Genomic DNA, 26,902 nt, shown 5'->3' with positions numbered 1-26,902 from the left:
GGAAGTTAAGTAGGAATTTATTAATACACACATCGCTTTGGACAGAAGAAACAAGTCAAAGATCATTTCATGATTTCATTTCTCTTGTCGTAAAAACTGGTAAAGATTTTTTCTTAGCACTGAGAAATTGAACCTTTTTTGAATATAAGAATCAATGTCACCTGCTTTCACATAATCACAGCGGCTGCAACATTATTATCACACTTTCAAAATAAGGGAAAGTACACTCCATCGTGTTTAAAAAGAAAGAAAAAAAAAACTCCAGACACATACTCTGGTAGTTGACTTTTCAGTATGTTTCACATTTCCCTTATAAATCTTGTTACTAAGTCAAGCTTCTCCTGGGAACAAACAATTTCAATGATTAATGGCCTTCTGGGTAGAATCAATGAACCAGTCCACATTAGTAAACATTTTGTGGTGGATGTGTAGCAAGCAAATTCTGAGAGGCAAGAAGGTTGCATACGTACAAATAAGTGCCCGCTTTCACCCCTTATTGGTGGCTGCTGCTCACATACTAAATTAAGGTGTAAGTGTAAACAAAAATGGAAAACATAATTCTTCGATATTTAATTCTGTCAATATTGTAAACACAAGATTATTATTGTTCATGGCAGCACCTGCATTAAAAGAGAGGAGGCTGTTTTCCCAGGTGCTATGCTAGTGATTTATCTTTTGTGTGGTTTTGTAAGACATCATTGTTCAAACAACACAAACACCATGCACTACCTAGCCTCATGTTAGCAGTTTTAGTGTTAAGTATATCTATCTATATACATAAACAAGTAAAGGCACTGTATACACCCAACAATTCTGAAGTAAAGACCAGATCCAAAGAACCTGTACAGACTCAGCTGATCCATTTAGATATAGTTTTAGCTTCCACAGCATTAATCACATGATTCCTATGACACTGTCTCCCATACATCAATCATTACCCTGATATTTTCAAGCGTTTTCCAAGAGAAAATATTAATGAGGTCAAGATGGTTCTTAGTGTGCCGCTCAATGCTTCCTGCTGATGTTTCACAGTAAGAGTATGTAGATTTGATGTACTATTATGTGACAAATTGAGAGCTCATACCACTGCTTGAATTGGTCGATAGACTTATTAAATAACAATGTGCCTGTGAAAGAACAAAACTAAAAAGGATTGAGTTTGCAAACAACAACAGCATCTGCAGAAACAACAACAAGGGAATCAATAAAACAAGAAAAAAAGGGGGTTGGTGGGTGGGGGGTGTTTGATTCACAACAGCTTTCTGATAACCGTTCTTCATTTTCATTCTGCCTCAGCAGTGTTTTGTCCCCTGGTGCACCATATCTTGGGGTATTTTACCCCCCTTTTCTTAAAAGTTTCGGAAACTTTAAGTTTGTCTGCCTCAGATCTAGTTTTCAAGCAAGTTAAACCCACCTCATAGGATATAACAGAAATGAATAACAATATTATATAAGACGAAATAATTTTAATTAAAGGCCCACTGTGTAGGATGTTGTGACACCTAGTGGTCTAGTTGGAGATGACAGCCAACTGAATACCATTCCCATTTGAAGTGTATAGGAAATTCCAAGGTGGCCAAAACTTCCACATAATAAAATACAAAAGGTCTTTTGTAGAGCCACTGTTTAGTCCTAGACTACCTCAGAAAAGGTGACGGCACAACATGACAAGCTTCACAAGACAATTACCTGCTCTCGACATATATATGAAAGGCTTTTTTGTGTGCTAAGAATCTGTATTAATCCAAGAAAAAACACAATAATGAATGTTATATGTTAATATTATATTATAATCATTTATCCTACACACTGGACAAATAGCAGCCTGCCTCAACTATATCCTCTACCTGTGTTTCTAATACAAGTCTTGTTTGCTTTTCAGCAAAAAGACACTAATAGACACTAATGGAGACACTAATAGAGATTTTATGCCATTTACTTTGCATAGGTTCACTGCTGTGCTAGCAGTCAGAAAGATTAAGACCTTTGGTGTTAACTACTAGAGACTTAACGCAATACATGCAATCCCACTAACTAAAAAATGGGTTAGTTACGGATTAAAGACTTTAGTCTAAATCTAAATTAGGTAAATGTGTTACTCAATAGTCTGACATCAAAACAGAGATTTGGCTACAGTAGCAAAAACTAGTGTATGATTGACTGTTATTTGAGATAATAAGTATAGTTTAATTCCTGAATTAGTTTTTATGGTAATATTATCCACATGAGAATATTCATATGAGAACACTTTTACTCTCGGGCCCAGAGTGGGTATTAAAATGTGGAGCTGAAGCACCCTTAACAAAACGGTTGTTAAAATAAGCACAGCTTTCATCGCATGCACTTCAGCTCCATCGAATGGCACACATAATCTGAATACAATGGTCAACATGATGTATTGCATGTGAGATGTACATGTATGTTTCAAACTTGCATGTTGTTCTCTGACCAGCATGTTCAGTTTTTACATGTGTGGTCCTTCTCAAGCATAGATGCCCTTGACGCGTTTATTCTCAGGGTCGAAGGGAGTTTTGAGGTGGGCCTTGGCCTTGTACGTCACTCCCATCCTTTCCAGGGTAAACTCACCGTTCTTTATGAAATCGGCGCTCACCTGACATGGAAAAGGAGACGATGAGAGAAAAACAAAAAAAAAAAGAAAAAGAGCATAAAAATGACAAAGGGGAGGAGGCGATGGAGATTAAAATAGAGCGAAGATAAGATGACCAATTAATTTGTGAAAATAGTGTTCTCAGCTGGCAGAGGACTCCAGATCGGACAATTTCACAGCGTTATTATCTGACAGAAGAGAGCAGCGCAGGAGTTATAAAACACTGGAAGCAATTAGTTCACTCATGAGTCAGTGTCAGCGACGCGGCAACACAGAGAGCTAATTTTCACTGACCGACTTCGCGTTTCCCTCCCTGCAGCTCTGCCACTGATGTGTCACACTCTTTTACCTCACAGAAAAATGCAAAGTTGTGTTCCCAATTCATAGAGGCATTACAATTATTTCTTCGAGACTTAACACAAGAAGTACCCTAACCTTAAACTGAGACTGGCACTTGCGTATTTTTATGATTTACGTGCCTCAAGGAGGCAGAACCCAACAACATCAAGTGTTTCCCAACTCCATGGAGGACCACTGTGGTCAAACGCTCAATACAACTCATTGTGAGCTGCATACAAATCATCTACAACCATCTGGTATAGAAAAGGTCCAGGAGGAACAACATGAATTACCTCCACACACTGCAACAATCTGAGACCAATTAGAACATAAAACAACAAAAGGATGCTTTCTCACGTGTCCTAGGACTTGATTTTATTGGTTTCTGATAGAGTTGGACATCAGTTATAAATCCTATAAATAACATGTCCCTGGCAGCAGAGCATGCAAGTGAGTGGCTGTGGCTAAGGAGGATACATGCTAGCTGTGGAGCGTGCTAAAGGTAAGGCTAGGAGAGTGGTTTTGGTAGTTAGGAGAAGGGCTAAGCTAATCTCTGGTGGTTGAAAGTCACACAGTTGTGTGAGTAGGACGCTGGAACACAGTGTCAAGCCTTCTTGAGGTGTCATGGGACCTAACAAGCGTGCCTACTTGAAAACCCCAATGATGTGCCGCATACTGCCTACTCCTGATGGCTAGGCTAGTTAGCTGGCTGGTGTCTTCTTGGTGGTTGCTAGTTGGTAGCTGACTGCTAGCCTGCTGGTCAGTTTTCAGTTGGACTGGGCTTCCAAATCTGTTTTGCCTGGGACCTTTGCACAAGGGATTTTAATATCTTATCCTGTGTAATAATGAATGATGAATCCTGAAAAATATGTTATATGCACACTTGTGTTTATTTTAGTACCATTACTAATTCAGTTATTTCATCAGGAAACTAGTTAACCCAGTATAAAACCCTACATGTCATTGGGTAAAGAGTGGCTACTGCTTGCAGAACATGCATGTGTTCTGACGTTGTCAACAATTTGGCTCACACTTTATTTGAAGTGTAAGTTTGAATTTGCTACCACTCTAAAGGAGATGAAGACCATTCCTAATAGAAAGTGGGACACATTTTGATGGTTCACTGTTCCGAGTACAACACCGAATAATGATGGCCGAACTGAAAGAACATCAGAAGCACGTTCTTTCAATAAATCCACGTGAAACCAATGAGATCAAGGCAATGTAGACGCTCCATGTTCTGATGTGTTGAGGAGAGACCCATATTACACTTGAGGCATCTAGTTTTGTTTTGTCACTCAGTAACACAGAGAGCACCTCCTGCAGTCACATCACTGTGTGAGCGATTCTTTGTGTCTTCTTTTCTAAACTGAAGTGCTCCAGAAAAAAAGCAAAGGGACCGTCTGCTTTGTTTCGCTGGTCACGACTTGAGGATGGATATTCAACAAATGGGCACGCACAAACAGATTCACGTTGCAGATATGCCATCGCTCGCCCACAGTCAAATGTGCTTCCATTAGTCCAGAGATCACACTAAAATTAGCACTATTGACCTAAACTCAGCCTTAGCCTAATGTAAATCTTCTGTCTAAATGTATATGTGTCAGTAATACACAAACATACAAACATTTGAATTATATATATATATATACACATATGAACTATCAGAGGTGCCTTTGCCTTGAAGAAGATAATGTCTTCCATCCTCCTGTGGCATCTGTTATTCTGTATTTTTTATACTACTCTACTTGAATTCAGAAAAATCAACCCATTTCTTCGACGTTACTGATTTCATGTTTTTTCCCCTCAAGATGCTGACACCTGTTTCTGCAGAAAACCCAGGAAAATTGGTGAAATTAAACCATCCGACGCTATTGAAGACTGATTATTAGAGCAAAATTACAACAGACAAATCAGAGGGAATGGAAAAAAGGGGATTATGTAAAATACAGAATAGTAAAAGAGAGTAATGTAGTGTGTAGGTGTGTGTGTTTGTTTTTAAGCTCCTTACCACTCCTCCGTCAGGGTGGCGGATGTATCCGTAACCAATAGTTTTATCGATAAAGAAGCCGTAGTCAGAGCGTCGTAGGTGACCGACGGGCACTCCATTGCGGAAAATAGCTTCCAGACCGAACATCGGTACTTTCCTGATTGATAGGAAAGGAAAATAAAAGATTGGGTGATTATATAATTAATTTGTACTTAAAAACAAATAAAGCCCTTTACATGGTTGAACCAAGATAGATTAAACCATATGAGGACTTCTTAAGCAAAATAAAATACGTAAATTACTCTAAATAATAATCTAGTGTAGGGGTCTTCAACGTTTTTCAGGCCAAGGGCCTTTTATCTAAAATATGTTGGATTCATGTTAATGTGTATTGTACTTATATTCAAGAATTAGTTTGGGTAAAACTACAAATGGGTTCTTGTAGCGAAGTGCTAAAGTTTATTTTACTTTTGTGTTTCTGTATTTTCTCTCTGAAGAGCAATAACGTCACGTCAGAAGCTCTACTGACTCATCAATGGTGAAGCAGACAATGCGTCTCCTCAGCCCCTCCTCCTTCTGTTTCTCCAGCCTGTCGCGGCCCTGGAACGGGATGGAACTCTTTAGCTTGCAGGTGAAGCCCAGCCCGGCCTCCAAAGGAGTATCATCCGGACGTAGGTCAGCGTGCCAGTGCCTGTACCCTGATGAAGAACAAAAGCAACACAGATTGATGTAGCAGATATTAGCGAGAAGCATTTTTAATGTTGATCTGCAAATATGATCTAAAGTAATATTAGAGCACAGCTGGACTACAAATTATATAAGAGTAAAGTCAGTCCCTGCTTATTTCAGTAGAACTCCACCAGAGCCAGTTATACTTAGGCGTTTCTGACTTTGAGCTGAGTGTTACCTTTCTCTATGCTGAGTGAGTCGATAGCTCTGTAGCCGGAGTTGATGATGCTGTGCTTTGCGCCGGCAGCCATGACGGCACGGTAGACCGGAAGGCAAGAGTCTTTGGGAATGTGCAGCTCCCAGCCGAGCTCCCCGACGAATGACAGACGCATAGCTCGTACCTAGACCACGGAGAGTGCATAGAGGAGGCTTAGAGAGACGGAGACACGCATGCAGAGGACCAAGCTGCCGTGTCTTTTCTCGTGCTCTCACTGACGCACACATTTTCTTGAAATGCACATGAATTCTAACAACAGCTTTCAAGTTGCAGAAAAGAATGAGAACAGGGAAACTGTAATCTCCCTTTAGAAATGGATTTTGCACCCAAAATGTGTTAAGCCTTGGAAGAAATATTAAAAAAAAATTCACAGGGGGATGGGAGGTGGAAGAAAGTAGATGCATTCAGGTAAGAAAGAAGAGCTCAACTTGAGTGTTATTCCCTATAGTCATCTCCTTTTGAAATTTGGTCATAGCAACACTTTATTCAACGCCTCCATTGTGGGGTCATTGGGGAACGTGGCATGAATGGCTTTGAATAGGACAGGGAGAACAGCTTTCCAAAGAACCTCAATTTAATAGATATAATCTCAAGAACTTTTCTGATGACCCAAAAGCCTGAAGCTGCTGTGGTACACAGGAGAGGAAAAAAGACCCTCAACTAGAAACCATTTTAGAGTTACAACTACAACTGCACAATGTGCATGTATGTGATATTTTTCAGGTGTGTCCAATACTGATATTTGTTAGTTTGGCTGCTTACTAAAATATATGCAAATTAAAGATAGATGTATTTAAGGAATAAGGGTTTGAAGTGCGGACTCTCTGCTTAAAAAGTAAAAATACATGAAACATTTAGGAGTCACAAACATTTTCTACACAGTCGTCTATTTTCAGAAGCTCAAAAGTCCTTGGGCAAGTGGCTAAAATATTCATTTTGAACACATCGTCGAATCCTTTGCAAACAATGGCTGCCTGAAGTCATGGATGAGGGAATATCTCACACCTCGGCATGAAAAGGCTTCAGAGTCCAATTACCCTTGTTCTTTTGGCTGTAGCTTCTACACCTTAAAAATAAAACTGAGTCTGCACTTTAATTCCGTGTTTATTACGTAACTGCTTTGCTTTTATGCTTTGGTAAACAGCTAAAATAACAAGAAATGTGTCTGTATTCAAAAAACAATATGTGCACTTAATTGTATTTCTGTGTTTGCCTTTGTAAAATTCAAGGACTAGAGTGAAACACGAGGAGAGAAAACTTTCTCCAACAGTTTCCCCGGTGGGTACAATGACAGCCAGGCCATCTGGTCATGCAGCAGCCAGGGATCACCCTGGGCCCCATATGTACTCCACAAAGCTTTGGGGAGGATAGTACATGTAGGCCTGCTCTGTCACACAACACACAGCAGATACACCGACGACAGACTTAAACATGCACAATGTCACTCATGCAAATACCAGCCAAACATCAAACGCAGATAAACACTGTGCCGACATCGCGCTCGCTTTGAATGACAAGCTAGGAGAGAAGCACAGAGATGGCGAGAGTCTAATGAGCTATGAGGGGAGCAGAGGGCAGGGAGCGGTCTGCTTTCACAGCAGTGCAGCCATTAAAATGTCACCCAGACAAGGCCAGCAACCAGCTGGAACGCAGCACTAGCCACACACTCGCGCACACACGCGCAAACGCTCCTGCAGAGCTGTGAGAAGATGCTTCCTGCAATCACAAGAGCATTGCGCAATTCATGCTAGAGCAACTAAGACAGAACAAGTGTGTCTGGACATATGTATCGCCGCATGTGCCGATGCAACGCGCTCCGTTTTATCTGCGGCTGCCAGAACTGTCATCGAGGTCAACTTGAGAGGCTAAGGTCACATGCCTTACGGTACGAGCATTTTAGAAACCGCATAAAGTATAAAGCTAGGTATGAATATAAGGATGCTCGCACACCTACATTTAATTCCATTTCACAAAGTAAATGATACCGTATCTGTTACAACGTTGCATTTATCCATTTATCCGTTTGTGTTTGCAGGGTAATTGAAACAAAGCAATCAAGACGATTTTCTGTCCCCTCTGCACTGCGTGATTGCGACTGGTGATAAATTTGGGAGAAAATTGGATTTCAGGGAGTCATAAAATAATCACATTGAAAATGGAGCGGCGGCAGCGAATGTGTGCATTGGTGTTTATTGATGTTCTGCAGCTAATGTACCAGTTTTCTGTATATGAACATGTTCAGTTTGATCAGGCATCTATATGCTGAGAAGGTGATCTGCTGCTGCCAGACACCTCCGAAGGACAAGATACATTATGGAGGCATACAACTGCCGATTCTACATCAGGTAAACTGCTTGGTAATATAAGCTTATACATAGCAGTCGTATTGATCCGAGGATAACGCATGCACACCATCCTCTATACGTGGTCTAAGCTTGGTTTATTTTGTACGGGAACAGATCACAACTGCCAAGTTCACCATTTCGAAACAACAAACTAGTAGTGAAATCATCCTAAGACTCCCCAAGCACTTGAAAACAACAGTGCTATAAACATTATTCTAAATTTTGAGCTGACAGTCCTCATGGGCAGAAGAAGAAAGGGGTAGGAGGTGGAAAAGGCAGATATAGAACGTAAAAATTTGGACGAACCCGACATGCAAGTCAGTCAAAAGGATGCCTTGAGAAATGCCATCTGTCCCTCCTACACACAGACACACACACACTCTATACTCTCTAATGGCTGAACCTTTGAAATAATAAACCTGTTACACTGAACCACATCTGATTTGCATATAAGTATTTTTTAATTAACTGTGTTTTTTTTTTTTATTTAACCACCAGGATTATATTGAAGCTGACAAATGTATCACATTTAATTACTCTAGAAGTCAGTTGAGGCACCGCTGCGCGCGTGTGTACGTGTGTGCATTCACCTGATGTCCTACGGCGTTGACAACTTTGTGGGTAGAGAAGGGGAACGCTTCGTTGCTGAGGTCTGTGTCCAAAACCTCCTGCAAGACCTCTCGACTGAAAACAGACAGAGAACACAGCGGGATCAGAAACCGTGGCGGGCGGTCGGGCACCTGCACGTCCGCACATTAATTGTTTTATTGACAATTCGCACACGTTCCTCCCACCACAAATATTACTGAAAATGTACCAAAGCTCTGCTTCTCCCGCAAACACTCACAAAAAAAAATTCAATATTACATAAAGATGAGTCAACAGAAGAAAAAGGGGCTAAGTTTAGCTCACTTTGCTACTTGCACACTTGTTTGTGAGTGGGCAGGTGGAGAATACATTGTGTGAGGCCTTTTCTAGCATTTATTTTTGCAACGGAGTGGCAGGAAGCCAGGGTTGAAGATATTTGTGGAAGGGTTCAGGATTATGTGTCTGTGTGTGTGTGTGAGTGAGTCCTTTTCTCTAAAAAGCAATCGATGTGGTCATAGCTAAAAGCAGAAATGTGCCCGTGTGCAAATAAAATAAGCCTTGAATATGTACATCTGTTTTTGTCAGTGTGTTGCTAGTGTATCTATTTATCAAACCATATTCAAGTTACCGTTATATAATTAATATGGGCTTCAAGTGGACTTTACAGTGTATGTGTGTAGATATCCATTCCTTAGGTCTGGAAGTGCTTCCAAGTGTGGCATTTGCATTTGGAAACTGTTTTTATGAACCGACAACACGGCTTCAAAGGAGATCCCAATACAAGAGAAATAAGACGTGGCTGTTCAGACAAAACCAATCCATCAGAGAGACAGAAGGAACATTAGGAGAGGCCAACTCAACAGTTTGACGCAATCTGAGAACTAAAGAACGGACCGTGAGTCAGGAACTTAAGAAGACAACGGTGGTGTTTGATGACTTGATCATGTCCATGGTACAGATAGAACAACCCCTTCACAACATCTAGACAAGTGAAGAACACGCTATATAACTAACCATCAACAAGATCCTAACCATCCATAAACCTCAAGAATGAAAAAAAAAAAACAGATCAGACTTTGACAAACGCATCTAAAAAACAGACAGATGAATCTTAGACCAACCTGTACCGGAGCGATGGGAACAAGGAGGTAACAGCTAACATCTGTAGTGGAGGAGGCAGTGTGATGTATGAGCGTCGGTGGACATGGGGGAGTAGAATTTATCAATGATGTGACAGAAGAGAGAAGCAGTGGACAGCGATGTACTGTCTGCTCAGATTCGATGCGTTTGCCGCAAATGATGAACTCAAGGCAAAAAATCCTATGATGTGACAGCAACTGAAGACAGTGAGGGAGCCGTACGGAGGAAGTGCGAACACCAGTGTTGTGCCCGTTTTTAACTTCTTGAACAAGCACTATCACTTTCAGCTCGTACTTTTGTTATGTATTGTGTGTTTTTATATATTGTGTCTGACACTCTTGCCCAGGTCGCCACTGTAAAAGAGAAATTGTTCTCATTTGAATCATCTGTTTAAATAAAGATACAAAAACAACAAAACAACACCTGTGGCCTAGTGGTTGAAGAATCACCTTTGGGATGTTAGGTCACTGGTTCTTTACCCACAAAGTTATCTACCGCTAATGTGTGCTGACTTGGATGGATTAAATGTAGGGAACAAACTCCTTGTTTATGTTAACTAATACATGGCAAACAAAGTTGATTTTATTCTATTTGACTACTACAGTAGCGGCCTGGAAAAACATCCCAGGGCAGGGAAGCCATTCTTTGATGATGTTCATGGGTTCCTCACTTCACGCAGCTATTCTTTACAAAGGACAATAAGAACAAGAAATGTGTTTATTAGTCCAATCACGTTCGAGCCTCTGAACATAGGAGACGATGTATAAAAGTGGACTCATGTGTACATTACTGTATATGGATGCGCGGAGGATTATTACACATACTGGTATTTCTGTACTCCCTTTGTTTACCGAGCCAAAATCCCTAGAGAAAATACCAATTAGATATATATATATATATATATATATATATATATATATATAATCCCTGAATTGCTCCGTTTTGTGTTTGTGTGTGTCTGTGTGCATTTGGCAAGTGAGGAACTTGAAACCACTAATTAGTTGGCCACTTAACAATTGCTCCCAGCTGTGGATCTAAGGATGCTCACACACAGGGGTTAAACAATATGGCATCATTTTATCATAAGGTTCATAATTACAAAGCAATGAGTCGAGTGCCAGTTGTACCCTTTGGAACATGCTGCCAAGCTGTGTGAGAGAAAAAAAAAATGCAAGTTTAAACACTACCCTCTCTGGAGAATTTGAATGAGACAACTCATGGAAGGAACACACAGTCAAACGCATTTCCATAAACGCTGGAGGAGGGATGTCCTGCAATTCCTCATATGTGGAGGATACAATAAGGAGGAGCTACAAATCATTACACAACTGTGCAGTGAGAGCAGACGCCAATTATCCACACGCACACAGAGGAAAACATCCATTGATGCAAACACTACAACACAAGCTGAGGGAAATTTGGTATCTTATGAAAAGAATCGCCATCCTCCTGTGCGTGTTTGTGTCTATGTGCATCTACAGTGAAACATGCACACATATTCTGCTGGTAGTGACGCAGTGATTTCTGGTTTGACAGGTTGGACTGAAAAACTCAGAAGAGGACACAGGGGATGGAAGACTGAGCAGAAAGGGAACAGTGGGGAGAGAAGAAAGAGCAAGACGCAGAAACCTAGGAGAGCAGGAGATGAGAAAAGCTCCACGGAGAAGAAATCGACGAAATCCCACACAGAGAACAGAGTGGACTAACCCTGCTGCTGCTGCTGAGAGGGAAGAACAAAGACGGAGGACGGCGAGGTGGGGAGGAGAGGACGTGAGAGGGGAAGAAAAGACGGAACGAGATCGGAGGAGAGGTAAAGGTGGCCTGGGTCGATCACGGAGTGAAGAATAAAGCAGAGCTGTAGGAGGCAAGAAGAAGGCTGAACAACCTCCCGCGTCCAAATGTACGGAACCGTTTTCACCGGTACAGGACACGATCCTTATCCTTGGAGGAAGATGAGCGATGACGATTTTGATTGACGACGTTAAAAACTGTGACAGTTTTAGTTAAAAACTTGATCCATCTATCTTGGACCCAAGAGGTTTTTGAGGGAAGATTTTGATGCAGGCCCTCCACAAATTCCACTAACTAGGAACCAAGAACTACTTGGCGCTAAACTATGTAGCAACATGTAGGCCCTGGTTTATTTTGACTATAAAGTTAATGCAATGACCCTAATGTTCCCTGCTCTGCTCTGTTGCAGTGAAGAGCAAACTTGATTTAGGTTAATAAATCTACTATTAGGTTAGAACCCCATTATGCAATAGTCGCTTTATACTGTAGTTCCTGTTGAAATAAATTTAATACAGAAAATGTTCCAGGTATCATTTCTTTTTCGCTTTCTTTTCTGATCCGATCAACCACCAGCCATACCGTATTGTAGGCTCAGTAGGAACTCATTTCTCCAGGACTCATTCGCGGAGACAGCAGTTGAGGCCTTACAGCTCAAGTGTCAAGATCCTTTGAGCACCTCCTCCGGCTATTCTTGAGAGCACAAACGTTTTCTCAGAGGGGATATATAATCCCTGCAGAGTAATCTTGGTCTGCCTCGAGGTCACACACCTCGTTGGGTGCACCTTTAATACCTCCCTAGGGAGGAAGTGGCTTTTATGACATTACAGCATTATGAAACTACATTAAACCGGAGAATTAACCATGAACCTCCCTTCACTCCGTTGGTGCTACGTTGTAGCTGGCCATGTCAACATCATGTGGAAATGAAGGCTACTCCTCTGCATGTTTGTGCTGTTGTTGGTCCTTCAGCTTTGGCCCCATTGAAACAGGTGTCTTCACCGAGGCAGGATGCATCTGTGATTTTTTTGCAAGTGCTGAATGCAACAGCATCTCTACAGCCTCTGCGTATAATCTTCAGTTTTCATAATCCTGCACCTAAAACCAGCCTTCGGTCCTTGCACTCACCACCTGTAACTGTGGCCAAGTCTTGGAGTTACCACTTAATGTGCTTTGCCTCAAGGAAACGATTGCCTCAGTGGGACAGCTAATCATTTCAGTTTCCAGGCCTCTCGTGTCGAGTTGTGAATAATAACAGATTAGTTAACTTCTTCCATGTTTTTGCCAGCACCATCTACAGCGTTTGCAGCCGGTGACGCCAACAGACGGAATAAACTGATCAGGAAGGCTGGCTCCGTCATTGGCTGCAGACAGGAAACATTTAAAGTGGCGGTGGACACAAAACAAATGGTTATCAATCACGGATAACCCTGACCAACCTCTCCACCAGATGGAAGACAAACAACAGAGCTCCTTCTCCAAGAGACTCAGACAACTCTGTTGTTTTAAAGAACGCTACAGGAAATATTTGCTGCCTCAAGCCTGTTCAACTCCTCATCTGTATGTGACAGATAACTCTGTACATTCTTTTTCCCCCTTTGGCTTTTACTTATTTTCATAATTCTTGTAAATGAAGTGCATATATTATGTTGTGTTTTCCTGTTATATAGTATATATGGTGTTGAGTGCCTCTACGTTACTGCTGCAACTACAAAATTTCCCAGTTTGGGAGGCTGCTTTTCTCTCCCCACCTCTTGGGTCCCTGGATGCTGATCATCCCCATGTCCTCAGAGTGGTCGACCAGCTGGCAGCGGAAGCCTTGGTCCTGAAGAACCGTTCTAATGTGGTTCCAGTTGTGCTCTGCCACACCGCCGCCAATGGCCAGGTAGTAAGCATCACCTGGGGGCAAATGGAGACGATGGCGATTAGGAAAGATAGCACAAGAGCGATTCACGGGAACAACTCGTATTACGTGCAGGAGATGATGTTAAGATGTCACTGCATGAAATGGCTACACCACGGAAAAGAACAGAAAATAAGAGCACGGCAGCGCATTTCAGAAACTTTTCACTCTCTACACGCAGCCATGTTCACAGGACTTAAATGAATAATCGAGTACCTTGTGGCCTTTAATTACAGCTTCTCACCTTAGATGGCATTCTGCGATGCAGCTTACTTAATAATTAATTTGTCTCATTTAATTTAATATATACCCTGCAGTATTTTTAATTAGCACCTGGTAACAGAGATGAAGGTGGCATGGTACAATGACTCTTGCTCCATCTGGTCTCTTTTATTTCTAGGGTTTTTTTGTTAATTGGAGCCACAACGTCATGAAGTCTTTAGAGCTATATTTTCATGCTCCTTTCTTGCACAACCAAGTGCAAAAAACACTTTTCTGAAAAACCTGGGCTAATGAAGGCATACACAGGAGAGTAAGTGGAAGGGTAAAATGGCCAACATAGTAAACAATGCATTCAAAAGAGCAACAAGACAATGTGACTGAAATAGAAAGTTACGTGAAATAACACAGGCACAACAAATTCATAAAAGACTACAAAACTCCAAGAACTCTTTACTTTTCCAGGTTAAGCAGAAATGGTGGGGGGAGTCTGGCCTGGAGATATCTGACTGGAGAATTATTTGGGCGTGTCAAGCGAAGACCAATTGAATTGAAATTCAAACAGCAGGGTTTCCAGGGACAAGATAAATGCTGGAGACAATGCGGTCAGACAATGGCAGATCACGCTCATATATTCTGGGCCTGCCCCCTCATTCAACCATATTGGCAAGATCTGCTTAAATTGGACATCTATGTCTAAAAGTTGTTGATCTTTGTTACATGTAGTTTGGTAAAATTCTCTTTGGTTACACTTATTGTGTAAAGACTGCGTGGGCTATGTCAACGCTATCTGCAACGTGTTCTTGGCTGTGAGCAAGAAGGCCATTACACGGAAATGGCTGCAGACAAATCTGCCATCAAGGAATGACTGGATCACCATTAACAAAATGCAATGCAACCTCCTCGGGCTGAACAGTTTCCAAAATAGTGGGAAAGGTCCCCTCCAATTTTTTTGACGTGTGACTCGTTGTCTTGTGTGATTGATCATTCCAATTTACACTAACATAAGGTCTATGTCAACCTCGTCAACCTGTCTGTTCATTTATATTCAGTTTTTTCCTTTGTTTTATTTTTACTGCTGGAAAAAAAGAACTGAAAACTTAATAAAAAAAAGACGAAAGTTCAAAAAAAAAAAAAAGAAATAATGCACACACGCGCACACACACGCGCACACACACACACACACACACACACACACACACACACACACACACACACACACACACACACACACACCTTCTCACCGTTAGATTCTGGTGCCAGGGGCAGGTTGGCAGCTCCAGGCTCCAGTCTGCTCACCGTCAGGTCAGCCTCCGCCCCTCCTCTTTTATTCAACATGCAGGTATACACAGTGGAGCCTGAGACGCACACAAATACACACAGAAAAATTAATTGCCGCAGCAGAAGAATTTCAATGGCGTTTCCTCGCGGAAAACAAGGCAACCGAGATCTCAAAAGAAAGATGAACCCAAATCTGAGGTCAGTGTTCTCTCTGTAACTGATTTGCTTTGAGTAACTCGGTTCGTGTGCTTTTTTTTTTTTTCTTTATCACTGTGCGCGCTCTAAGGGCTCCTGCGCCTGAATAGGAATACATTTTTACAGCTAGTAGTTAAAGTTGCATTATCAGTCTCTGCTTCCAGGAAATAAACTCATCCTCACCACATCTGGAAGCCTTCCTTTCTTTCTTTTTTCTTTTTTTTTTAGTCGTTACCAAGGAAACAACTTGAATATGAATCACACTTCAAGTTCAGTGATTCTTGCGAGGACAAGATCATTTTGTAATAAATGAGCTAACTATAGTCTCTTATTATAAAAGACAGAAAATTGCAACATGTCCATCATCCATTTGCCAAATACGAGCGTATGATGGAGCATCTCGTGGTCATCTCTCATCCGTAAGAATGACTGATGTTACAGAATTAAACTGTATTAAACAAAATTATGAAAATGGGTTAGCAATCCAAAATGCATCTTGCTGGGATGTAAAAATATTCTCTGAGCAAGCAGTTCCTACAAGTATTATACAATAAGACTGACAACAACAACAAAAAAGAGGATATAAAGACCTCTGTTAGGTCACTTGTCAGGTTAAGAGCATTTTTGAGGCTCAATATCACTATCTTGGTAGGGAGTGACTCCGTCTATCCAGCAACTAATATAAAAATAGGCAAAGGCATAAAGTGTGAATAAAGCTGAGAAGGGTGGGTGATGCCTGGGCAGACAGCTAGCCACCTGTGACGGTACCCACCTGTCAGTCAAAGCAGTGAAGCCCCCTTAGTTTGGCTTAACTTTAAGCTTTGATATGATTTAAATATTTACTTTTCCGCTAGCGACGCACACTCCTCTTGGATTTGAAGCTACAGATACTGAAATAACTGAAACAATAAATGTCATGTGCAGGATATGGAGCTGAACCTTGAAAGTCATATTTTGGAGAAATGTGAGAATAACATTAACTTATTAAAAACTGGTATAACCAGGGAGCTTTAAGTGGAGCCACTCGATTTAGAGTTATTCGGATATGAAAAACCTCCGCAGACGTGCAGTTAGAAAAAGCCTCTGTAGCCCGCCCTGACACATCATTTTTATTCATCCCCTCCCCAAGTTCTACATAAAGAGCATTCAAGCTTGGTCTGTGGATGTGAATTTAATTAATGCTTTCAGCTTTCTTTCCCCTACCAGTGCCTTCTTTACAACTTCAATGAATTGATTTAAGTTATAAGGATTATATTTGTACACATTCATATTGATGCCTTTTTCATTTTTCTATGTAATCTGTGACCTTTAAGAATCTCACCCTGTTACTGGAAGCAACCAGAGAAATCAAGACATTCAGCAGCTGTGAAGATTCTTTTATCAACACTTTTCCCAGCACCTCTGAGACACTACACACTGTATCTGTATTTTGGGTTTTTGTGGACGTTTTTTCTCATGAGTTGGCATCTTTTTTTTCCCCCCTGCAAATCTGCCCTTTTCATTCTGTCAATCTTATCTCGTATCCGTCCATGCCTGTGCGTTTGCCTCAGCAGCACTGACCCGGCTTCTTGTTGACATCGGCCGTGAACAGCCAGTCAGCTGCCTTCTTGGCATCTGGTCCAGTGAGGTAGAACTTCCCGAAGTAGGACATGTCAAACACAGCCACGCCACTTCTGCACGAGAGGCACTCACTTTTAATCTGCAAAAAAAAAGAACACAGGAACGCAAACTCAAACACAAACTTGTCTGCATTTCATCATCCGATCCCCGAAGGCAGCCTTCACCACATTTGTGAAATTGAAGGGCGATGCATCGTCCTAGCTGCTGAGTTAGTTCACTCTTCACGCCCCATTAAACTCACCGACTGTAGTCTCACTGTCACTTGTAAATGACTGTTTCCCATGAGGACACGTGTTCCCTTTCCTCGTGGGGGGCCTTCAAAGAGCGTTCATCTGACCAAATTAAAGGGACTGGACTATGGGAACTTACATGCCGTTTTTGTCGCTGTACTATTGACCCAACGCAAATGTTCAAACACACTTGCCCTCGGTATCTTACCACATCATGATGCGGAGGGAAGTCGAAGGTGTACTCTTTGCCCAGCAGGTCGTTGTACCTGTAGTTTACATTCTTCTTGATATCGTAAGCCCCGTAATAGTCATAGTCTTTAACCTATGCAATGACACAGACAGACAAACAATTAAATTCTCATTAATCATCAGCTTTAAAAGTACAAAGAGAGACAAAGTCCTGGACCAGACACTGTGGCAGTGTCGCCCATTAGTCCCAGTCGGTTTCAACAATCTCGAGCCAAAAAGCTTTAGAAAAAAATATATTTTTTAATGTCTTTCCCGATGCCTTTTATCATTAAGTTGTAAGTAAACAGATCACTCTTGTGCATGTGATTGTGTACAGCCTGTGTGGGTTCTCACAGGGGCGGGCCCATCTTTGTTGAACCAGCCAGGTCTCTCCCAGCCGTGTCGTTCTTGGAACACACAGCCCTGCTCCGTCAGCACCTACACACACACACAAAAAAACAAACACAAAGCGGTAAAGTCAGTTCGGTACGTACACACAGATAAGGAAAACATTCAGCGCCTGCTTTGGTGCATGAAAACACTCCGAGTACGTCAGAGGAACGAAGTCGGGAAGTTCATTTTAATTCCATTCACTTGGCAGAGCAATCGCAACGACATGCGGACTCCTGGATTGCCGCTGTTATTTTCAAGTATTTAAAGCGTCATTAATGTTTCTGCGCCCGAGGGCAACAGGATGAGCAATAATCGAGTGCTGGCGCACTCTGACATTAAATAGTTACAATGAGTTTGGTGACAAACAGTGGCCAATTAACACGGCAAGCATTTGCATTTATTTGTGTTTTTTTTGGCCGGGTGTGCTACAATGAAATGCAAAGTCATGCAAATTCACCTTCCTTTGTTCTCTCACTCAATTGGCAAACCAAAGCAACAGTTGCAAACAGGGACACACAATTTTCACAGCTCTTGCACATATTCAAATGAAGAAAATGACCAGTTTTAGCTCTGTTTTTGTTGACGATATGCAAGTTTTTAGCAGATAATCTCTCCATTTGGTGCAGCTAACCGGGGAGTAGGTTGTGAAAAGTGGGATTATCTGAGTTTTTTCACTGAATATTTGGTGCAGTTCTAATTAACACTAAGAACCTCATCTAATAATGGAGAAAGGATGTAAGGATGTTACGGCACGCTGCTGCAAAAAATAGTATTCTTCTTAATTCTCGATTTCCTGAGCAGAGTTTAGATGCGATATTTCAGGGCTCTCCATCCTCCTAGTTAAAACTGACAGTCGCCCACAGTTGGAAGGTATGCTCTGCTATGCTCTCCTCCTAGCAGGCAGCTAGCTGTCTCTTGCCAGAACTTCCCACACCAAGCTATATTTACCATCTGTGCTGCCGAGGTGGAGAAAGCGTGTGAGCAGTAGTGTCAGCGATGGTCTGCTTGTGCTCTGAAATAATTCTGTATTGGATCCTAAAAGTAGACAGTCTCATTACTTTCACGGGGACAGCTTCCTCTGTGGATCAAACCCTTGAGTGCCTCCCACCTATAATGCATGTCCTGTTCCCTGGTTTTACATAGAAAAGGTGTTATGATGTACATAATATGTCACTCTACAGATGGGTTGAGCTCTCTTAATAAACCCTTGGAATCACAAATTAAGATTGGCAGTAGTTTTATGCTAAAAAGCTGTATTTTTGGTTTTTGAACAATATTTATTATAATATAGAAGGTGAGTTTAAATAGTAATACTGATGTCCTCATATTACTAGTCGTGCTACAGAGAGTAAACCATACCGAATCATACCGAATACTGGTATTTTTATCTATTACGATATGAATTTTTATCGACAACAAGTGGCCCAAAAAAGGTGCCGTTTCAGTTGTTTGGGATTCTTTTAGGGTGACCAGATGTCCCCGATTTCTGTGGACAGCCTCCATTTTGGACGACCTAATGCTGGCTAAAGCTGTCCCCGAAACTGTAGCTTTCTGAATAAGAAAAAAATGTTGCGCGCAGACTACAATTATTACGGTAGCCGGTCGCGCTGCTATTGACATTACAGACATAGCAGTTTAAATATGTTTAAATATGAATAAAGATGTCAAAATAAAACAAACCGGAACTGTCCCCGTATGTTTATTTCATCTGGATAACATTTAATTTATTCCTATTATTCCTATTCCTATTATTTATTTTAATTGATTCCTACATCAGGGAATATTCAACAATATTTACTCATCATGACAGTAAAATAGTCCGTCCTTACTCAATCTGGTGCATTAATTCCTCTCTCAACAAGTAGAAAATGTTGTGAACACGTGATTATGCATGAAAAGTAGAATACTGTGATATAACATCATCAGAATTTAGAAAAATACCATGATATACATTTGTGGTCATACTGCAAAGCCCTAATCTTGCAGTGATGAGCATGACTCAGATAGAAATTCTGGTAGCAGCAATGTGCAATGAAAACAAAAATAGTGCTGACATGCACATTAAGTCCCTTAGGGTGTATAACAGTAACAATAAAAAGTCAAAGTACACTTCCCAACAAATTCTACTCTTTAAATCTGATTTTAAATTCTATGTTCTCAGTTTTACAATGGTAAGACAACATTAATAAATAAAAATTGTCCTCACGTCATCAGCTAAAGTCACTGTAAGGTCACAAGTGGCTGGGGTCTCATTTTGCTCATTCTGTAGAAAATCTTTAATCTGAAATCTTTAAAAACGTCTTTCAGGGAACCCGGTTAATTATGCACGGACGGTGTCAGGGAAGCTAAATAAAACAAGCTCGACACGAGCTACAAAACACACGGACAACATCGCTTAATGGGACTACTTTGACAATAATCTGCTCACAAAAAAAATGCCTACATGTGTGAGCCAGGGTAAAAACAGTCGAAGGCAAATTAAGTGTGGAACAAGAAAGCATGTCTAAGTGGATCATTAATGCATAAAGTATGGTGGCGAGGTCCGTTTAAGGTTTGCGCCGCGTTGAGGAGAGAAACGAAGCTGAAAGACATCCAAGGCCAGACTACCGAAGCTAAGTGTATCATTTATATTCATGTTGGCAGGGATCACATTAATAAATGTAGCTGCTGGGGATAAGTTGCACTGCTAACTGCCTTCTGCATGAGCCCGAACCGGCTACACGCCTCGAGATCTGACCAGAGGTGACAGGATGAGAAAGAGAAGAGCGGTGGCAGACACAAAAGGAATGAGAGGACAACAAAGAGATAAACACGGCTGGAGAGATCGGATCAGTCTCTGACAAATGGCATCTTTGCGAACACTTGTATACCTGCGTCTCTGAAGTGCACTCCGCTCTAGTCTTTTCTTCTCAACGGCTTCTACGGACACTCGCACTCGCACAGAAAACCTGACAACGCATTGTTTCAGCGTGATTTGTTCCATCAGTTGGCCAATCGGAGGCAGAGGGAGAGAAATAGTTCACTGTCTATCACGCAACACAACAAGAATGACAGTGGCAACCACACAGAGACAAAAAAAACAAAAAAAGCAGATGAACGCAGAAGGAAAGTTTTGGACAAAGGACAAACAAGAGAAGAGCAATGGAAAGAAAATATTAATGCGCTTAAAAAAGGTGAATTGGCATTAACATGTGTTTTGGATGATCTGACCACAAAATTGCGTTCGTCGGATCACACGTGGCGCTAGATGGGTCTAAATACAGGTGTGAATGCACCCAAGATACATTGAGGAACGTACACCCTGTTTCGACCTGCTTATTTGAAATCACCCTGACTAGTCCGATCACAAATGAGCAGCTTAAAATACAGGTGTGAATACGCTCAGGATGCACTGAGGAAATATCTGAGATCCGACCTCTCGGACCACATTTCGGAGGAGGTCTGGAACGCACAGTCAGTGCGTTTACATGCACGTGAAAAAAACAAATTCTCATTATCCGATTGAGACACCCAGATAATGCGATTGGAATCGGAGTTTTCAGTCGGATAACGCGTGTGCGCATGCTCCACAACCAGTGCGTTGGCGTGTGACCCCGGAACAAAAACGCCCAAGAAAGCCAGGCGTAGAAGAAGAAGAGGAACGGAGCCGGTAGAAGAACCTTCTGAGGGACAGCGCGTATCTTACCAGAAGTAACGCGAACATTACTTACGAGATTAAAAAATGTACTATTATCCGTCTGGTTGCTGTTTGAAATGCCGGTCTGCCGCATGAACGACTCTTGTTTACTATATCAAGTAATAAGTCAACTAGAAACCGGGCCGTATTAACGTGGCATTATCCTGCTGAAAAGATACATCGCCACCTAGTGTGGAAGAGGAGAACACTTAAACGATTTTCTTGCGCTGCATGTAAACTGGGACAAGGACTGTAGTCAGAAAGTCGAATTTTGAGCATAGCTCGATTAAGCTCTGCATGTAAACGCACTGACTGTGTCGTGGGTCGCATTAAGGACCGTTTGCACAACGGCTGTGCTCTCAGATAAGCTTCCTTCTGCCTAAAACCGCTAGTATAAATGATCCCGAAAAGAAAAAAAAAAATCACAGCCGATGGTAGCCGTCCATTAGTGATGAGCCTTTTAAGATATTCTGTCCTTGTAGTTGTTAAGTGAGTTATATATTTCCTCACTAATGACCCGTGTCCAGAGTTTGTGTTGTAGTCTGAGCTTTGTGCAGGTCTCTAAAATAGCTAATGTCAGGGGGGAAATAAATGAATATAATTTAATGCCTGTTTGAGGTTCTGATACAGCCGTAGGTAGCGATCCATTAGGGGCAGCAGCTGTTACAATATTACACTGAATCCCCACATGATGTCTGTGTTTATTTTCATACAGAGCGTGTAGCTCAATCAAGGCGAAGTATGTGAACTTTTAACCTGTCGCTCATTTTCATCCAATGTTTTGGCCAACGAATGACCTAGATAAAAGATTTTCTGCTAATGGGTCTTTCTATTTTTGTTGTTATCTCACGAAACTGCACCGAGCCAAACATCTACCTGATGGAAAGGGTCCTTCCTCATGTTTCGGCTGGCCAGCGGCTCATCAAAGGGGAACACCACGGAGTAGTTTTTAGCATACGACTCGTGGCTCCTCTCTCTGATCCAGCGGTTGTTGTCCGTCAGCGAGTTGTGGAAACGCCTGAGACGGGAGGGAGGGGAATTTCGAAAGATTACCACTCGCTAAAAGTCATTTGTACGGTATTAAAAGTTTATCGTCGCTGCGGCTGCGGAAGAAGACCTTTGATGAAATGCCAGTCAGTCTGGACCCTGTGTATATTTGTCTGTACCTGATGTCATATCCATACATATCCTTTTCCGGGCGCCCGTGAATGATCCACTGAGCCAGCTCTCTGCCACAGCCACCTCCCAGCATCATACCTGACACAGAGATAACAAGGATTGGTTGTGAACAGCGTTGCCCCAAATCACATGCTGCCGTTTCTGCCGAGAAAATCAGTGTAAGAAAAACATGAACAAAACATTGTAGCTTCTCTAATGTATTCGCTTTCTTTTAAAAATCAGTAGTCTTGCCCGGACTGCAGCCTATGATGATTTTGAGGATAAGTACATTTTTGAACAATATTTGTAAATCAAACCGAACAGAAAAATGCTCAGGCGGACTGCAAGGTGACGGCACTATTTCAAACGGATTGACAGTCAGACTAAATGAAGACGTCACCTTGGACTCTGGGAGGCTGTGACCAACATATTTTCTTATTTTCCGCATTTTGTACACAAATTAATTCATGACAACCGATGCTGAAAAATGACTTGAAGAAACAACTACACGGTGTCCATCCGTTTTACATCAAATACAGGGTCCCCCTGCGTAAGGACCCGATGGGAAATAAGAGCAGCAAAGGAAAAGAAACAGGGTCTCTCTTGCCTCCTCCCTCACCTAAAGCATGTCTGGAGGACTGCGAGAAAGTCTCATTAATCTGAAGAAGAGAAGGACGGAGAAGAGAAACAGGACAACGCAGCAGTTTTCGCCCCCCTGCCACAGCCTCTATATGTCATCTGAGCTACCGAGGATCATTTTGACCTTTGTTCCATCATTTGACCCTTGCTTGCAGGAGCCCCCGAGCAATCTGACCTCATCATCTGCACCCATGCTGCTGCCGCCGCTGAATTCTGTTCCATTTCGACCCAACCAAACAAACACTCTTGGCAGGTCAATATTTTATCAGGCCAGCCCCCCCCTTAAAAAAAAAAACACTGGGTTAATGAGCTGGGCCCTGTTAGCAACCCCCTGCTTGTGCACAGTTGCTGGTAATTTGCGTAAATCGTGTGTGCGTGTGTTGCCAGCACAACATCGGTATGCAGCAGCACGACCAGTGTGTCCTTCCTTGCATCCTTCCATCTGTAACAGTGCCCCCTCCTCTCTTCACCCCCTTCCATCTCGCATTACTTCACTTATCTGCAGGCACTGTCACTCCGAGCCCGAGTGGGCATTTGAATGTCCGTCCAGTTGGATGGATGGATGGATGGATGGGTGCAAGGGTGAAGAGATAAAGGGAGGAGGGTGAGGGAGGAGGGTGAGGGGAGGATGATGGAGTTCCCAAGACAAACGTGGAGACCACCACCACGCAAGGCGAGGTGGCACTGATGAATGTCGCCAAAGATCTCTCTGCTGACGTGTGACAGTGTATCGGCCTGTGAACCTTCGCGCTCGTGCCTCCGCTCATCTCGTCACACTCCTCCGTCTTCCTCGCCACATGCTTCTTATTCCACTGTCGTTCGTGCGCGCTGTGCAAATGTTTGCTCCTTTCGCTGTCATTGTGCGTCACCCCCTCTCATGTATTGTGCATTGCTCTCAGGTTCCTCTGACATTTAGAGCGACGTTGCCAGTAACTCAAGAGATGCTTCCAAAGAGGCACAATTGAATTTGTCCTTCTCTACTGTAATGGAGCAGAGAGCTTGTTTATTTACATAGACATTTAGATCAAAACTGTTCATATAATAATGCGTTTCCAGCGGAGCTTTGTATAAAAATGCCTCGATGGATTATTTCTAGTTTAAACAACATCCACATAGGTTAATGTCCTTATTTGTTGACCTAACAATAGATCTGCATTTGTGTGCAGCTTGTCAGGCCATTATTCGTTTGTTGTACTGAAATTACGCAGACAAGATACATATTTTATACACTTTACATTGCATAAAATGTTCACATTTTAGATTTGAAAATCCTCCTATGACTGTAGTCTCCATCTTCATTTGGTCTAAACATCCATGTTTTAATCCAGGGGTGTCAAAGTCATTTTAGCTCATGGGCCACATACAGCCCAAACTGACCCCAATAAATAATAAACATTTAATGGAATTTCTTAAGAAAAATAAGTGCAATTTGGGCACATTGCTGTTTAGTCCTCAGGTCTCAGTGTTGTGTTATTTTCATATGTAATTTTTGCACCAGCTTAGACCCTCTTGGTGGGCAGCTTTTGGACCACAGGCCATATGTTTCACACCTGTGTTTTCATCTGTAATTTCTGCATTTCGCTGTATTTCGCCAAAACTCTAAAAGAAGGATTTACTGGTGCACCAGTAAGGATGCATTTTACGTCAACCAGCAACAATTGCTTCGTAGACCTGAGGAGCAGAGCAAACATAGGGACGTAGATGAAGTAGCCTTTAGCCTCTAAGGACCTGGCAGAAAAATTAGAGTTAGTTATGTAACTTGGTAGCCCATGGTGGTCAAGTTTCTGATGCCACCGATAACATAGAAAGTTCGGAGGAAGGATTACGGTGTTACAGAAAAAACAAAACCTAATTGGAGCACTGAAAGAACAGAAGAGACGTGTTATAAGCACATGTCAACAGCATTTATGTAATTACTCACACAACCAGAGGGGGGAGACAAAAGTTCCAAGTTGAAATGAAAGGTTTTGACATTTTGAGATTTATACTTCCGCTCTCATGTCTGTGATCAAATGCCAGGGCATGGAAATCCACCAACCAACACTTCTAAACCTCATAAATCAACCACCACATTTTAATTTAACCCCTCTTTTAGGCTACTTTCTTCTATAAACGATTCAAACTCCTATTTGGTCCTCATTCTTTTATCTCCTTATCAATCACCACTGCACAACTGCAGCTAGAAGACTTGTCGCCATTTGTATCAACCCCAGCACTGTGTACTTCCTTAAAGAAAGACGGCTTCCTGTGCAGTTCAATGTGAGGAAAAGCCTCTCCCACACAATACGGTTCTTATTTTTGTCGACACGAGCAAGACGGTGTGGCAGCTGGATAAGAGGTGCTGCAGTGCAGGCAATTAAAGAACCAGAATAAACACCACAATAAATAAATGGACTGCAAGTCACGCACAAGACACTTCAGCATGATGGGTTTGACACTAGGAATAAGAAACATAAGGTTGCCGGGCAACCAGTACAACTCCTACCATCACAAATTGCTTGGAAACATAAATTAACGCCAGCAAGTAAGCCCCACAAAAGATTTTTTTTTTCTTTCTTTTTTTTAAATAATCTGTTGATTTTCACCCTCTGGATTATGATATTATTCTCCGGCAAGAGCAAAGGTCAAATTGACACAGGTCTCCTTTGTTTTCTCTTTCCTTTTCAGAAGTACACAGAGACAGGGGATGAGAGGGTTGGAAAGAAACAGATGACATGCAGAAAGAGCCAGTGAGAGTATGTGTGTCAGACAGGTGGATGAAGCTCATCCTTGCAAGTGCAGAAATGCTCATTATTAAGTCCCTGTTTACCAGGTGCGATACAAGGTACGCCGGGTCCATTTCAATGAGCTAGTTTCCGGCAAGACACCTTAAGAGACAGACCAGAGGAGAGGGACCGGAATATTTTATCCACTTTCGGTCAGACAAGAAGGATCCGGTTTTATTTATTTGATTTAGAAGATAAATAAAAGCGTCTAAGAGTCTAAAGAGGGCCGGTATGTTATTTCCATTTCCATTCGCTTCGTTAAGTCTATAATTTCAGTCTATATCATTTAGCCTAAGACTGAATGAAAATGGCAGGGAAACATGATCGCCATAAACCTACAAATGTAAAAAGCCTTCAGTTGTCTTTTTCCCCTCAAACAATTGTCAAAAAACAATATGTTTGAATTTTAAAGGTGAAAACTCACACATGTAAAGGTTGCTGGGACAGGAGGGTGAGTGCCCCCGTTAGCCTGACGACGGATGTGATGGGACAATAGAAGACAGAGACAGAAAGCCTGTGTATTATGTTGTGTATTATATGTATGCCCACTCATTAGGGCTGACCCCCCCCCCCCCCATCGAGGTTTTTTCAAGGCAATTCCAGAGCTGTAACCCCGCAGTCTTCTGCTTTCTGCCAATAACACTTATGGTGATTACTTTACCCTTTACGCCCCCGTTGTCTCTTTCAGGTTTTCTGAGACGCTCACATTACTCCCTCCCTAATGTCAGAGGTACGCTCATCTTTGAGTGAAGTAATGGAGTGACTGGGCTTCTCTGCGCGTGTGTATGTGTTCTCAGAAAAATGAAAAGCACTCCATTATTCATTGCGCCTTGAGAAAACGGTTAAGCCTG

General features: G+C 42.0%; 1 protein-coding gene across 1 annotated transcript in view; it reads right to left on the bottom strand.

Annotated features, from left to right (window-relative positions):
- The window catches only part of sardh (sarcosine dehydrogenase), a 43,966-nt gene continuing 17,064 nt past the window's right edge, over nt 1-26,902 (bottom strand). The window contains exons 11-22 of the mRNA XM_047569951.1: nt 22,656-22,746; nt 22,366-22,507; nt 17,775-17,858; nt 17,401-17,514; nt 16,903-17,041; nt 15,111-15,224; nt 13,496-13,643; nt 8,819-8,912; nt 5,845-6,007; nt 5,467-5,635; nt 4,959-5,094; nt 1-2,611 (exon numbers count right to left, since the gene is read on the bottom strand). Of these exons, the coding sequence (XP_047425907.1) occupies nt 2,483-2,611; nt 4,959-5,094; nt 5,467-5,635; nt 5,845-6,007; nt 8,819-8,912; nt 13,496-13,643; nt 15,111-15,224; nt 16,903-17,041; nt 17,401-17,514; nt 17,775-17,858; nt 22,366-22,507; nt 22,656-22,746 (1,523 nt within the window). The 3' untranslated portion in view covers nt 1-2,482. The remainder of the gene's footprint in view (nt 2,612-4,958; nt 5,095-5,466; nt 5,636-5,844; nt 6,008-8,818; nt 8,913-13,495; nt 13,644-15,110; nt 15,225-16,902; nt 17,042-17,400; nt 17,515-17,774; nt 17,859-22,365; nt 22,508-22,655; nt 22,747-26,902) is intronic.

This window comes from Mugil cephalus, chromosome 19, assembly GCF_022458985.1.
Source record: "Mugil cephalus isolate CIBA_MC_2020 chromosome 19, CIBA_Mcephalus_1.1, whole genome shotgun sequence".
NCBI classification, from domain to species: Eukaryota; Metazoa; Chordata; class Actinopteri; order Mugiliformes; family Mugilidae; genus Mugil; species Mugil cephalus.
The sequence above is the reverse complement of the archived record's forward strand: the minus strand, read 5'-3'. Positions and strand labels throughout refer to the sequence as shown.